This window comes from Rattus rattus, chromosome 16 (assembly GCF_011064425.1).
Source record: "Rattus rattus isolate New Zealand chromosome 16, Rrattus_CSIRO_v1, whole genome shotgun sequence".
NCBI classification, from domain to species: Eukaryota; Metazoa; Chordata; class Mammalia; order Rodentia; family Muridae; genus Rattus; species Rattus rattus.
The window spans coordinates 29,256,866-29,273,120 of NC_046169.1; the positions used below are offsets into that span (position 1 = coordinate 29,256,866).

At 48.5% G+C, this 16,255-nt stretch overlaps 1 protein-coding gene across 1 annotated transcript in view; it reads right to left on the bottom strand.

Moving 5' to 3' along the window:
• The window catches only part of Atp6v0a2 (ATPase H+ transporting V0 subunit a2), a 44,689-nt gene extending 36,626 nt beyond the window's left edge, over positions 1-8,063 (bottom strand). The window contains 5 exon segments of the mRNA XM_032887262.1: positions 995-1,101; positions 3,613-3,724; positions 4,654-4,731; positions 6,597-6,674; positions 7,964-8,063. Of these exon segments, the coding sequence (XP_032743153.1) occupies positions 995-1,101; positions 3,613-3,724; positions 4,654-4,731; positions 6,597-6,669 (370 nt within the window). The 5' untranslated portion in view covers positions 6,670-6,674; positions 7,964-8,063.
• Positions 8,064-16,255: the final 8,192 nt, after the last annotated feature.

Genomic DNA, 16,255 nt, shown 5'->3' on the forward strand with positions numbered 1-16,255 from the left:
TGGTTACCAGACGATTCCAGACATTTATGCCCTAAGAGAAGTCATATAAAAAAAAGACATTTAGGGCTGGAGAGATGGCTCAGTGGTTAAGAGCACCGACTGCTTTTCCAGAGGTCATGAGTTCAAATCCCAGCAACCACATGGTGGCTCACAACCATCTGTAAAGAGATCCGATGCCCTCTTCTGGTGTGTCTGAAGACAGCTACAGTGTACTTATATATAATAAATGAATAAATCTTTAAAAAAAAAAAGACATTTAAAACTCATCTGAGCATCTTTGGTTTCTATGGGTTAGATAAATAAGCAATTTGCTGGCTGGGTGCACTACAATAACATAACCAAACCCTGGGCTCGCACATGCCAGGCAAGCGCTCTTTCTTAGAGCCACAGCCCCAGTCCCTGGCAGTCCCCTTGGTGAACAGTTCAGAGCTGTGTGATCATCCCCACTCTCTCAGGACGGCTCCTGATTTTTTTTTTTTTTTTTGACTGTTTTAGGATTTAGGAAGTTGGTGCTAGGGTTCAAACCCACAGCTCTCCACACTCTAGACACTAGGCGGAACCATATCTCAGCCCCAGATTTATTTTCAAATTTTCCCGTATAGAACTCTCCAGATCCCAAGAGTGCCTCCCTGGTTCCTAGCACTCACGACTCTGCTTTCCGTGCACATCTGTCCATTCTGGGCCTTGCACACAAATGGAGTGGAAGGTTCTGGGTGGTCTGTGTCTGGGCCCCTTTCACTCAGCACCACGTTTTCACTCTCTATAAACTACGGGTTAACTCTCAATGCTGATATTCTTGGGTGCTCAAAACAGAAGTGCAAACTGACGTGACCCGTACGTCTTCAAGCCGGGACTGTCAGCAAGAGGAAGCTCGAGATAGTTTCCTCTTCGAGCAGGAGCCATGAGAGCTGGGGAAAGATAGATTCCTGCCTACAGAGAGCCCTGGGCAAATGCTCAACATCAGTGACCCCTACGCACGGCCAGGGTGACTCACGTATGACCTCCAGCCAGCCATCGCTCAGATCACCATAGTCCGAGTTGCCTCTCCTTGCAACGTGCGTTGCCTGGATCAGCAAATCTAGTCTCTGAAGGACATTCTCCCTGCAAGAGAGGAAGATAACACTTCTCAGCCGGTGGCCAGCGGGCTTGGTCCTTAAGTCCTTTTCCAAGAGTGGCCACCTGTCTTTGCTGGGAGCCCAGATAGAAATCTGCTGGAGCGACTGCCGGTAAAGACAGGATGCATGTGTGGGGGTGTACGCTGGAGCGATGGCTCAGCAGTTAAGAATACTTACTGGTAGCCTGACGTGGTGGCTCAGGCCTATAATCCTTGAACTTGGGAGGCAGAGGAAGGAGGATCTGTATGAGTTTGGGGCCAGCCTGGTCTACAGATCAAGTTCCAGGACGGTCAAGGCTACACAGAAAACCTCTGTCATGGAAAAACAACAAACAAACAAACAAACAAAACAAACAAAAGGAACGCTTGCCGCTCTTCCAGATTTGGGTTCGTAGTGTGTCATTTTTTTTTTCTTTTTTTCGGAGCTGGGGACCGAAAACAGGGCCTTGCGCTTGCTAGGCAAGTGCTCTACCACTGAGCTAAATCCCAACCCCGTAGTGTGTCATTTTTAAATGCACGCTTGCTCCTTGCCCGGTGCCAACAATGGCTGCCGTCTCGCCCAGCCCTCACGGCTAGAGTTCAATTCCTGGCACCCACTTGGCAGCTCACACCCATCTGGGACTCCAGTTCTAGGGCATCTGATGACCTCTTGTGACCTCTGCAAGCATTGTCTGCACAGGCTGCACAGAGATGCATACCTGCAGGTAAGACGCTCACACCAGAAAATGAATGAATCTTAAGGGGGGAAGTAGGCTGGGAGGGGCCAGTGAGGTGGCTCAGCGGGAGGAGGAGTTCGTATGCAGGCCTAACAGCCTGAGCTGGATTTCTAGACCATACGACGTGGCCAGAGAGAGCGCTGGCTCCCAAGAGTTGTCCTCTGACCTCCGCGTGTGAAGCACATTTATGTTCACCCATCCTCCCACGAAATAAAGATAAATGTAAAAAAAAGAAAAAAAAAAAAAACAACTCTTGGGAGGCTGTGGAAAACCTGGAGCCGTCCGTCCCACTCTGCTGAGGATGGCAAAAGTGCCACCATGGCACTAAAGTGGGTTCTGCAGACAGAAAAGGGAATTACCAGATGACCTGGCACTTCGGTTCCCAGGGGCACAGATGAAAAGAGCGGGAAGCACATTCACAGTGAAACCTGCACCGGCCTGCGTGTGGCAGTTCACACGGCCAAATGATGGGGAACCCGGACGTCCATCGACCCAGGCGGATGAACAAGATGTGATATAAACAGACATGCAGAGGCAGGTGACAAGTCACCATGGAAAAGGACGGAGTTCTGGTGCACGCTGTGACATGGGTGTGACCCCATTTGAATGTCCAGAGCAGGCAAAGCCACAGAGGCAGAAAGCAGGGCTGTGGAGAGGAGAGCTGGGGGAGTAACTACTTACACATACAGATTTCCACCCTGGGTGATGAAAATGTTTTAGAACTAGATAAAGCCTTTCATAACACCATGAACGGCCTCAATGACATGGGACAGTTCACCTTTTTTGTCTTTAGCCTTTTAAGCCATTTGTGTGTGTGCATGTATGCCTGTGCCATGGCATACTTGGGGAGGTCAAAGGTCAACTTGAGTGAGTCAGTTTTCCTTCCTTTCTTTTTTTAAAGACTTATTTATTTTATGTATGTGAGTACACTGTCGCTGTCCTCAGACACACCAGAAGAGGGCATCAGATCTCATTACAGATGGTTGTGAGCCACCATGTGGTTGCTGGGAATTGAACTCAGGACCTCTGGAAGAGCAGTCAGTGCTCTTAACCACTGAGCCATCTCTCCAGCCCCCGAGCCAGTTTTCTTTTACCACATGAGTCATGGTCTTGAACTCAGGTCATCAGACTTGGCAGCACATGCCTTTCCCTGCCGAGTCATCCCGACAGACCTTTTGATTTTATGTTGAGACAAGATGTTATCTGCAGCCCAAGATGACCCTAAGTAGCACAGCAACCCTGCCTCAGCCTCTAGAGTGCTGGGACGGTGGTGTGCGCGACTCTGTCTGCCTGAGTCACTACTTCTGAATGGTTAATTACATCATGGGAATTTTACACCAACTTAAAACAGGGTAAGACACACACACACACACACACACACACACACACACACACACACGGCATACATGTGCCTCTGTTCTTACACTGCACACATGCACGCAATAATCATTTCATAAATAAATGTTAAAAACAAATGTGTGTGTATCCATCACTCACTATGATGTCCACCGCATGTCCACCATCTATCACGTACACTGCGTGTGTCACTCACTATCACTAGCTATCACGTCCACGCCATTCACCATAACTTTTCAGTCTTGTCTTTAACATTCACACAGAAAATTAATTTTAAGGAGACCACTCAAAAATGGAAGAAAATTCACCAGTGAATCTCACAGGAGCCAGCTTTGGGGAGGTGGAAACAGGAGGACTCAAGAGTTGAGGATCCTCTTGGCTCAGGGAGACCTTGTCTCACACAAACCAAACCAACGAGAGACTCACCTGAGCTGCGTACAGTTCTCCTTAATCCCAACTTCCAAAAGGCAGCCAGAGGAGGCATCTTCTCCAAACAAAACAGGTCTGAGGGCGGCTGATGTGCACAGGCCCCTTCCAGCTGCAAGAGAAGGATGAGCCCCTCACTGTTCTGCTAAATACAAGTAAAGATTTACTTCAAGGACTTCCTGAAAACTCTCTCAGCAGCACTCATGAGGCTGAGGCAGGGGCATGATGGTTTAAGGCCAACCTGAAGACCCTGTTTCAAACAAACAAAAAGTGAGACGAGGTCTCACATAGCCCAGGCTGGCCTAGGTCGACAGGAATGCACCAACACACCTGGCTAAAAAACAAAACCAACAATGAGACGTAAAAATAGAGTTCCAGCTTCTGAAAACTAGGGTGTTACTGAGCCAGCGGTCCCCAAGCTGTGGGTCGCGACCCCTTTCGGAGCCACATACCAGACATCCTGCATGTCAGGTACTTACACTGCAGTCCATAACAGTAGCAAAATTACAGTTAGCAACGTAATAATGTTATGGCTGGGGATCACCACGTCATGAGGAACCATATAACAGGGTCAACAGCGTGAGGAAGGTTGAGAACCACTGCTCTGATCTTTCTGATCCTTTCAAAGCCAAGCAAAGGCGCCTTCCTGTGTGACAATTCCTGGACCGGGTGAGGTGGCTTCCTGTAAACCAGACCTCGGGCCTCTGGCAGGGGCGAGCCATTGCCATGCTGGGTGCCCCCTGTTCAGAGGGAGCTGTTGTGGCTCCAAGGAACAGAATGATGGGCTACAGTGACAGACAGCACAATCCTGCCTGAAACACTCCCTAATACCCAGCACCTCAGGTACAACATGCAAGGCGTCCTTGAATAGGGAAGAAAAAAGTCCCGGGAACACAAAAAAGCAGTCCCTCCCCACATACCATAAACCCAAGGGATGGCAAATGTTCCTAACTCCAGGCTTTAGGGGTGGGGAGGAGGGGGGGGGAATGCAGGGGGGGGGGGGGGGTGAGATCACCTTTAGCAAATCACAAACCACCTTACCTGGCTGCCAGAGGTGCAACGTGGTGACATTCATGCCATCGGTATGCAGAGCTCGGACCGGCTTGCCAAGCTGGTAACCTAGACACAGAAAACAAGGCAACCTCTGAAAATGTAAGCCTGCCCCGATTGAATATTGTCCTTTGGTCATGGTGTCTTCTCAACAATGGGACCCTAAGACAGAAGCCTAGGGGAGCCTTGTACACACCACCCCAGCAGCCAGCACAGCAGCACGTGGGAGGCTGAGGCAAGAGGATGGTGATTTCTATTTACTATTTTGATTTTTTTTTTTTTGACTTACTAAATTCTTAGCCAGGCGTGATAGAACCCATGTGTAACCACAGTTGGTGATGTGTGGAAGGAAGAAACTCACGATACAAACCACTTACACTGCAGGCTGTGCCATCGACGTAGCAACAGCACTGGCTTGCCCAAAAACAACTCCTTACAGCAATGGCCTCCTCACTGCACATCCACCTACCGCTCCATCCCTGAGTGTGATTTAGGGCCGGTGTCGCAAATCGGGAGCCAGACAAGGTCTCTGGACCGTTTCCCTATCAGGCCTTTCTTCCCACCATTCCGGAATGTATTTTATTTATCAAAGCTAATCGAACATTCTGGAATATTACCATCTATGTTACCACATCTCAAGTGCTGAGCAGTCCCAAGGGACGTGACGGGCAGCAAGAGGCCAAGAGACGGAGAAATGAGCAGATAAATGAACAGCAAGCTGGTGTTAGCCTTTCCTCAGGCGATACGAATGAGCACGTGGTCAGGAGACACAACTCACCACACTGGTGGGCTAGCTCACAGGACAGTAGATGACTGAAGGCAGCTACATCACTGAGAATCCCACCCAGCATGGGCAGTGACTTCCTGTTGGGCAGTGACTTCCTGTTGGACAGGTAGAGGAACAGGCCTGACCTTCTTAGGGGTCACTTGAAGAGACAGTCGGTCACAGCCGCTCTGACTAAGGCAGTAATGGCTACTCAGAGGACAGTGGCCCACACATCAGCTTTTTTAAAAGGCCAATGGCAACACACGGTGGTGGTACTGTGCCTTTAAATTGAGCTACTCTGAGGTTGAGGGAAGGCATATTATCAGGAGTTCGAGGCTAACCCTGGCTGCACACAAACCCCGCCTCTCAAAAACAAAACAAAACAAAACTCCCAGGGGTCAGGGAGATGGCTCAATGGTTAAGAGCACTCGTTGCTCTTCCAGAGGATCCAAGATTGGTTCCCTGTACCCATGCTGGGTACAACTGCTCGAGACTCTAAATCTGAGTGATCTCACGCTCTCTTCTGATCTCCATGGGCGCCTGCTCACAAACATAAATTAAAAAATAAAAAATAATTTTAAGCAAGGGTCTGGAGAGAAGCCTCAGCAGTTAAGAGCAAAGGCTGCTCTTCCAGAGGACCAGGGTTCCATTCCCAATACCCACAAAGCCACTTACAGCTGTTCTAGTTATGAGGAACAGTTCCAGTGCCAGGGGATCCAACAGACACACATGCAGGCAAAACACCAAGGTACATAAAATAAAAATAATCACTCAAAAAAATTAAAACAACAACAACAAAACCACCACAAAACAGCCAGGAATGGTGGCACAAATCTTTAATCAGTACTGGGAGACAGGCAAACAGATCTCTAGTCCACAGAGAATTCCAGGACAGCCAGGGCTAGCTACATAGAAAAGCCATATAAAAACAAACCGAAAAGAAACAAACCCACAAAATGTAAGAATAGAGACCAAAGGCCCAAGAGGATAAAATGTGCATGCAGAGCGACACTGTATACTAAACTATACATTTGCCAGAAGAGAGAATGGACTGTCACGGGTTGTCATGGAGACAAACTCAACTCAAGACAGTTCCTCATGACCATGGGGCAGCCCAGGGTGCTCCCCTAGGATCCGTGCAGAAGAGCAACACTGTTATTCATCCTACCTGGATTTCCAGAAAATTCCTTCTCACCACCACTGTTAGGGCTTAAAAACTTCACTGTAAATCTCTGGGTCATTGTTCCTAGAAAAGAAAAGAAACCAGAGATAGACCATGCACCATTTTGTTGGGAAAAGAAATTAACTCCTGTGAACATGATGTATGCATGCTGTAAGGCTGAGGCAGGAGGATTGCTTTGAGGCTGAGGCCAGGGCTACACATCAAGGCCCTTTCTTGAAGAAAAAAGAAAAAAAAGAAAACAGGAACAAGGCACACATTTAATGTTGCACACATTTAATCCCAGCACTCCAGAGGTTGTGAGTTGGAAGCCAGCCTGGTTTACACAGAAAATTCCAGCAGAGGGCTATGTAGTGAGACCTCGTCTTTATTATTATTTTTTGTTTTTTAATAAGCCGTCTAGTTTAAGGTATTTTTTTTTTCTCTAAAGGGTCCCTATGTAGTCCTGGATGTCCTCCTTCTTTTTTTTTTTTTTTTTTTTTTTTGTTGTTGTTGTTGTTGTTCTTTTTTTTCGGAGCTGGGGACCGAACCCAGGGCCTTGCGCTTCCTAGGTAAGCGCTTTACCACTGAGCTAAATCCCCAGCCCCGGATGTCCTCCTTCTTTGTGACCAGGCTGGCCTCCAACTCAAAGATCCTCTTACCACTGCCTCTTTGATCCCTCTGGTGCTGAGATCAAAGGCATGCACTAGCAGGCCCAGCCTATTCCTTCCTTCTTCTAAAGTTACATTGTATTTACTTTGTGTGCATGTATGTGTGGGGTGCATGAGAACAGGCAAATACACGGAGAACCAAAGGCAACTTAGCCTGGTCGGTTCTGCGGATCGAGCTCGGGTTTGAGCAGCAGGGGCCTTCGGTGACGGGCAGAACCATCTCGCCAGCCCAACGGTACTGTTTACATTATTATTTTCATTTTTACTGGCCTGTTTATATGTGTGTGCAAACGTGCATGTCGGTGCAGGTGTCTGTGGAGATGCTCAACCTCTCTGGGCCACCGGACAGGGATGCTGGGTCTTTGGAAGAGCGGCTGAGCCATCTCTCCAGCCCAGTTGCTATTTTTTAAAAAAGTTTTTTTTTTTTTCCTTGTTCTTTTGAGACAGGGCTTCACTGTATATACCCAGGCTGCCCCTGAGCTCACTACCAATCCTCCTGCCTCAGCCTCGGGAGTGCCGGGATTACAGGTGTGAGCACCATGCCTGGCATGAAATTACATCTGATGTACAAAAGAGTCCTGACTCCTTGACTCAGTGAAAAGCGCACAGGATGAACAAGTTCTGACCTCATTCGAGGGGTTATCGATCGGAAAACCACTGGGAAAGGAGACACCGAAAGCATTCTGGACCCCTTATCAACGTTACCTCTCTGGTGGGCGCTGATTTCTGCCCTGATGATTGTGATGTCTAGGCCGCTGATGGAATTATTTTGCCATCTGAAAACATAATGTTCTTCCACAGTCACGTTTCTGGGAGCCGATCCGGCACTTAAAATTGTGTCTGAAAGACAAGAATGTGTGCATGAATGAAAACTCCATCTGAGTTGCAATCTGTTACTGGGGTTCTCTCTGCCTCGGTGGGCTCCCACCAGCCCATCTCTCCAGCTCCCTAAGGAAGTCTGGCCACCTCTTCCTCCATGGAGCTTCCTGTGGTCTCATGTCAGGGTTGGCCACATCCTCTATTCCACCTCAGAGGCTCCCTGAATAACTCTGTCCCTTTCCTCTGATTCCTGTCTCCCCAGTGCTTGTCACTCAAGTGCACTTGGTGACACTCACACTCTGGAAGCAGAGGCTTCTAAACACATAGCCAGGAACAAGGTCTTAGACACCGGAAAGGAACACAAACCACACCTTCATTCAAAACAAAGGGCAGCTAACAGCAGCCCCACTCACACCAGCTGCTAGGCAGCGTTACAGCGGCAAAGCACAACCTTTACTCGCTGGGGAGATAAGAGAGCTCAGATCCCCACAGAAGGCCAGTGGAGAGGGCCTATCCTCAATTCTCGTGCTTAGCCTGGCAGAGATTAAGACACTCAGTTTCAAACAAGGTGAGAGGCGAAAGACCCAGGGCCAAGGTTGTCCTCTGATTACCATGCATATGCCTCCACTCATAAACAAATATGTGCGCGCACAGGCACATACACACACACACACACACACACACACACACACACACACACACACACGCACACAGGCACACACGCACACAGGCACACATGCACACACACACATCATACATACACACATACACACACATCATACACACTACACACATTCACATACATTATACAGACACGCATCATGCACATACATCATATACACACATACACACACATCATATACACACATATGTATACATCATACACACACACACACACACACACACACAGAGACAGAGACAGAGACAAATCTTAAAATTTTTTTTAAAACAATAATAAAATAAATCTTAAAAAAACAGATATGAGCCGGATTTGGTGGTACATGCCTTTAAATCCCAGCACTCAGGAGGCAAAGGTAGGCAGATCTCTGTGAGTTCAAGGCCAGCCTGGTCTACAGAATGAGTTCCAGGGCAGCCAAGGATACACAGAGAAACTCTGTTTTGAAAAACCCAAAACCAGGGCTGGAGAGATGGCTCAGTGGTTAAGAACACTGACTATTCTTCCAGAGGTCCTGAGTTCAATTCCCAGCAACCACATGGTGCCCTCTTCTGGTGTGTCTGAAGACAGATACAGTGTACTCATATACATAATATAAATAAATAAATCTTAAAAACCAAACGAAAACAAATATAAAACAAATGACACGGATGTAGTGGCTTATGCCTTTAATCCCAGCGCTGGGGAGGCAGAGGCAAAAGCATCTCTGTGAGTTAGAGGCCAGCCTTGTCTACATAGACAGTTCCAGGGTCACAGAGTGAAACCCTGTCTCAAGACCAAAATAAGACAGAAGAGAGGGCTGGAGAGATGGCTCAGTGGTTAAGAGCACCGACTGCTCTTCCAGAGGTCCTGAGTTCAAATCCCAGCAACCACATGGTGGCTCACAACCATCTGTGATGGGATCTGATGCCCTCTTCTGGTGTGTCTGAAGACAGCTGCAGTGTACTCATATACAATAAATAAATAAATCTTTAAAAAAAAAAAAAAGAAGAGAAAGAGCAGGTATGCTTTGTAGACATGCTTGAACACTTATGTACCTGGACTAGTGACGAGCTTGTCCAGGTCCGTGGCTTCCTCATAGGTTACGGTTGGTGTGACCAGGCCTAAAAAGACACAGAATTAATTCCCACACAGGAGCCATATAAGGAGCCAGCCTTACAATTACAGCATTCAGCAGAGAGAAGGAACAGGAGTTCAAGGCTACCCTAGGTAATACTTCCTCAATAAAGAAAGGACAAAGAAGAGAGCTGAAGAAAGAAAGAAAGAAAGGAAGGAAGGAAGGAAGGAAGAAAGAAAGAAAGAAAGAAAGAAAGAAAGAAAGAAAGGAAGAAAGAAAGAAAGAAAGAAAGAAAGAGAGGAAGAAGAGAAGGAGGAAGAGGAGGAAGACGAAGAGGAGGAAGAGGAAGAAGGGGGAGGAAAAAGAGGAGGAAGAATAAGGGAAAGAAGAGGAGGAGGAAGAAGAGGAGGAAGAGGAAAAGAGAAAAAAGAGGAAGGAGAGGAAGAGAAGGAGGAAAAGGAGGAGGGGAAGAGGAAGGGCCATAGTGCATCCATGCCTGAGGTGAGTTGCTTCCCACCCACCTCCTCACTCCTAACCGTCAGAGGCTGGGATCCCTCTGCTCCCGGCCCCTCACTACAGCTACACAGGAGGATGGCAAGAGCCGGTACCCTGCGCTGTTGCTCTGCAAGAAGAGCTGTGGGGTAGACTATCCACGGAGCGGCCGCTTTGGAAGAGTGTTATGTCCTGACCTCACCAAGTAAACCGCATGGCACGTAATCCCATTCATAGGACCGTGCCCAAGGAAAAGGAAATTCTATCCCACAAAACTGTGTCCCCAGGTGCTCACTCCAGCACTGGTCACAAAACCAGGAAGTGGCGATGCCCACAAATGGACAAAGAAATAGAGCTGAGCCACTCGATAGAAAAGCTGCACAGATCTGTGTTTTCAAAAGATGACGCTAACGCCAGGCAGTGGTGGTGCACGCTTTTGATCTTAGCAATCGGAAGGCAGAGGCAGGTGGATCTCTGAGTTTGAGGCCAGCCTGGTCTACAGAGTGAGTTTGAGGACAGCCAAGGCTACACAGAGATACCGTTTTGAAAAAAAAAAAAAGTGTGAGGAGAGGACGACATCTGGGGTGGCTGAGGTTCTGAGTCAGTGTATATTTTTTTTTAAGATTTATTCATTCATTTATTCATTTATTTTATGTATGTTGCTCTCTTCCTGCACACCAGAAGAGGGCAGGCATCGGATCTCATTACAGATGGTTGCGAGCCACCATGTGGCTGGGATTTGAACTCAGGACCTCTGGAAGAGCAGACAGTGCTCTTAACCGCTGAGCCATCTCTCCAGCCCCTCAATGTGTATTTTGACATAAACATGGACTCTGAGACCCACTGGCCCATGGTCAACTGGCAAGCCATTGCCCATATGGGCCGGAAAACACAGTACAGCTTTCTTCGGGAGTCCCAGTGTGAGTGTTCATGAGCTATTCACCGGCATGTGCAGACCAGCAAGTGCAGCTTCCTCCTGGGCGTTTACAGCCTGAGACGGACGCCTACAGCGACCTCCTCCAGAGAGCAGCTAACCTCCCCTCCACTGTACCTAGTGCACACGCTGGGGTTCCCGGTTATCACAGTAGCAGTCAGCGAACCCTACCGGACCTATTCCAGTTTCCCACTGTGTTTCCTTTCTTCAGTCCTTCCCTGCCCCTAGCCAGGGTTCCGGGACCCAAGGCTCTTGGGTTGCACCAGCAAAGGAATGTTTCCATGGAGATGAAATGCAGAGACAGGCTTGGTGGCCGAAAAGATGCCAGCTCCCCTTGCAGGTGCCGAAAGGGAATGGTCTGGGGCTACTCAGAAGCGTGGGGTATACGGTATTGTAAAGAGAGCGGCTCTCGCCTCACGCGACATCGTGGAGATCTGACTTAACTGACGATAGAGCCCTAGCGTGGAGGTGTTACTCAGTAACATGGGGTTCCATACCCAGTGCAGAGGGGGAAACCCCAACCACACGTGCCGGGTGCTGCCGCTCAATCAGACCGAACTTTTCCCATGAAAACACCATCCTCAACCAGCAGACGAACCACTACCAGATGCTAAGCCAGGATGCTAAGCTCACACACAGGAGAAGGAGGGCTTCTCTATTAACTACACCACTCTAACCATAAGGGCAGCCTACCTCCTGTCGTGCGGATCCTCATGTCTTCAGGGATAAGCCGATCTCGTTCTTGGTGCACTTCCAGGTCCGTGGTACATACACTGTGAAAATTCCTCAGGAAAGCCACAGGGGCATCCTGTAGGCACTGCCCAGCTAGAGACGCCTGGGGACAAAGAACAACTATAGGACATTGCTTTTTTTCTTCTTCTTCTTCTTCCCGTTTTAGAAACATTCTTTCTGCCCAGCTTGGGGATCCAGCCTGCAATCCGTGCAATGGAAGGTTCTGGCAAGAGTGCTCTAAACTCAGTAATGGTTACAGGGTGAGACCCTACCTTGAGGTACTCCAAGTTCCTCCCTTCTGTTTGGTCCTACTGCTGGGCAATGTCTATAGTAAGTGCTGCCCTCGGTGACCGACTTTAGGGAGCCAAGATCTGAAGCCACTGCTAACAGTTAAGTGTTCTCTAATGCATCTGGGACAGAGCCTGGCCTTGTTCACTAACAAGGCGTGTCGTATATTCAACCTCGGTGCGTAGCCTAAACACAACCTGGTTTTGAAGGGAGGTGGAAAAGCCAGGGCCCCACGTGGAGAAAACCTTAGCCCTGGCTGCTAAGCACCACCTCCTGTCGCTGGACAGATTCGTTCCCAGGTCTAGGCATCCGGGCTCACGTCTTTAATCCCAGCACTCGGGAGGCAGAGGCAGGGAGATCCCTGTGAGTTCAAGGCCAGCATGGTCTACAAAGTGAGTCGAAGATGGCCAGGGCTACACAGAGAAACCCTGTCTTGAAAGACCAAGAAAAACAAACCAAAAGTAGTTCCCTGGAATAACAGACAAACTGTCAGCTATGCCATGCTCGCCTCCCAAAGGCATGGTTTCCTAATGATGAGCTCAAAAGGCAAACGCTTCTCGGACTTTCTAACCTTTTGTTTCTTTTGTTTGTTTGTTTAGACAGGGTTTCTCTGTGTAGCCTTGGCTGGCCTGGAGATTACTCTGTGGACGAGGCTGGCTTCGAACTCACAGAGATCCTTACTGCCCCTGCCTCTGAGTGCTGGATTAAAGGCGTGCGTCACCGCTGCCTGACTTAAAACCTTCTAACCTCAAAAGACATTTCAACATCCTGACTGTTATTCTCACCCACAGATTTAGAGCTTCTTAGAGAGTGCTGGGGGCTGGGGACGTAGCTCAGCTGGAGAGCTCTTGATCGGCATACACACTGTTCTCTGTACCAGCCCCGGCACAACAAAAGCATAAAACACCGGCAGGGAATGAACCGGAGACTGACCATCACCTCTGGAGTCCACACAGGGATTCTCCCACTTTAGCACAAACGTTCCCGCTTCGACTTAGCAGAGACAGGGGTAAGAATGAGTCTTTTCAGTCTAGAGGTCATTACAAGTTAATGCACAAGAGGAAAGTATGCTGCTTGGGGGAGATTCTTAGAGGCGGTGCTGGCTAAATCCGAGTGTTGAAATGGAAGCGGTTACCTGAGGGATGGTAAAATACCCATTCGTGGTCATAATGGGATCCCCTTGTTTGTAACTGGCGTCAGCGAAGAAGTCTCTTAGGTCCAAGTGCGAATGGGTTTCAAAGCCGGGGGAATGTCTGGGGGAACTTCGAGACCACAAGACATAATCAGTGGGCCCTCAGGGGGCTCTGCTTAACCTGAGGACAGGCCCAAGACCCACCCCAGAACAATAAAAAAAAAAAAAAAAAAAAAAAAGACCAGTAACACTTCAGCCGGTTTTGCTTTGAGTTAGGGTCTCATGTAGCCCAGGCTGACCCTGAACTCCTAATCCTGTCTCTGTCTGCTGACTGCAGGGGTTGCAGGGATAACCCTAGCTCTTCCTGTCTTGTTTTTTTTATTTACAACATAACAGTTACAACGTTTTCAATGATACAGGACTATAAGACACAGTAAGTTCCAGTCCCTGGGGCTCTTAGCTCCTCCCTCCGTGCTGGAAAGTCATTGCTAAGTGCTGGCTGGGTCTGCTGGCCTCTTTTTCTCAGTTCTTTCTGTCACTTGCAGAGAAATGTCAGACGTGGCCTCCCTAACCACAACCTAGCGTGGGAAAAAATCGTGAGCCAAGTCGAGGACCCAGTGAAAGGAAACTTGGTGACCCCGGGGAGCAGGCCGCTCCCAGGCGGCCCCAGGTCCTCACATGGCGCCGTGGTAGAAGTGACCGAGGAACGGAGAGGTGGAGGGTGGTGACTGCACACACAGGAAGGGAAACCAGTCAGGAGTTTGGTGAGTAGTGTGGGCTGTACAGCGATGGTCGGACGGAGGGCTGACGTGCCCGCCAAACACGCCGGAGAAGCAGAACCGTTCGAACAGCTCTCTTAGCTCCGGCTGACAGTCCTGGAAAACAGGTGAAAGGGTAACCAGGGCACACAAGCTCCCACTGTGATGCTGGGCTCTGAGGCCGCAACCCAGTCCAGGAGAAAACAGTGCATCTCGGTCTCCTCCCAAAGTGCTCTGCGGTGCAAGGAGAGCTCCTTGGGGCTGTGGAGATGGCTCAGTCAGTAAAAAAAAGTAAGAAGTGAGGACTAAGTTCCATTCTGAGAACCTAAGGGGAAAGGCAACAAATACACAAACAAAAGCAACAATAAAACATTGCACTTTCCCCATGGGAGAAGCAAAAAATCTCGACCACATATGACCATACTCCTGCAAAAGTGGGCCACCCTGGGGACTGGCGAACATGCCTCTCCGGTTTGTCTAAAATTTAAGATTTTAAAGTATGTACTATAAACCAGGTGTGGTGGTTTGTGCCTACAATCCTGGCACTCAGGAAAGCTGAGGCAGGAGGACTACCTTAACTTTGAGGTTAGCCTAGACTACACAGTGAGACTAAATAAACAAACAACGGGCTGGCAACATGGCTCAGAGTGGGAAGGTGTCTGCTGCCAAGCCTGACGACTTGAGTTTTATTCCTAGAACCTCCCACAAGTTGGCCTCTGATTTCTACATGTGTTCAGTAGTATAACCATATCATTCACACACACACACACACACACACACACACACACACACACACACACATGCATATACACATATACATACACATATACATACACATACACACACATATACACATACACATATACATACACACATATACATACACATACATACACATATACACATATACACACATACACACATATACATATACACACACATACTCACACACACACACACACACACACACACACACACACAGAGGTTTCATACCATACATACACACACACACACACACCGCATTCCCATACCATACATACACACACACACACACACACACACATACCACACATACACACACACAATAAATAAATGCAGTTAAAATTTTAAAATAAGACCATGCTCATCCTCGCCCTACAGCTCCAAAGACACACTTTTCTCTTTCCTCCACAAACTATACAGACAATACCAAAAGAGACAATTTAAACACAATTTGCAGCTCAGGGATAGAAACAGGAGGACCAAGAGTTCAAGGCCACTCTCTACCACACGGAGTGCTCCAGGCCACACACACCACAGAGTGCTCCAGGCCAGCTAGGCTACATGAAACACTATCTCAAACAAACATGATCGGCAAAATGAAATCTAATCTCCGTTGTCCCCTATCCAAAAGCTGCTGGGAAGACTGCTGGAGTTTCCCATATGTTCAGATAGCTTGGTAAACAGAAAAAAACCCTTACTTGGTCACAGCAGCAGCGAATGTCACAGGCCTTGGCTGTCAAGTCACACGGGCAGGGACCCAGGGGCTGATAGACTTGGTTAGGAATGACAGTCATGTTCTCTGAAAAGTACATACATATGGCGAGTTCAGCAACAAAACAATTCCCAAAGGCATGAACACGTTTTTGACATTTACAGAAAAGGCTGAATTACACTTTGTGCTTATGTGTGTGTATACATGTGTGCGGAAGTCAGGTGTTTTCTGCTCGATTTTTGCTGGTGGCTTTGATACAAGGTCCCACATATACACTTTACACCTTGCCGTCCTGGACCGCAGAGTCAGGAGCGTTACCTTGAAGGGCGAGAGCCAAAGCAGCCACTGAGAGAGCCCCTCGCAGACTCTACACGGCACATAGGAGCCAGAGGCCAGCTGGGCATGGTGGGGCGCACCTCTATTTCCAGCATTTGGGAGGCAGAGGCAGGCAGATCTCTGTGAGTTCAAGACTAGCCTGGCCTACGGAGTGAGTTCCAGGACAGCCAGGGCTACACAGAGAAGCCCTATCATGAAAAACTAAAAAAAGAAAAGAAGAACAAGAAGGAGAAGGAGAAGGAAGGAGAAGAAGAGGAGGAGGAAGAGGAAGAGGAGGCAGGGGAAGAGGAGGAAGAGGG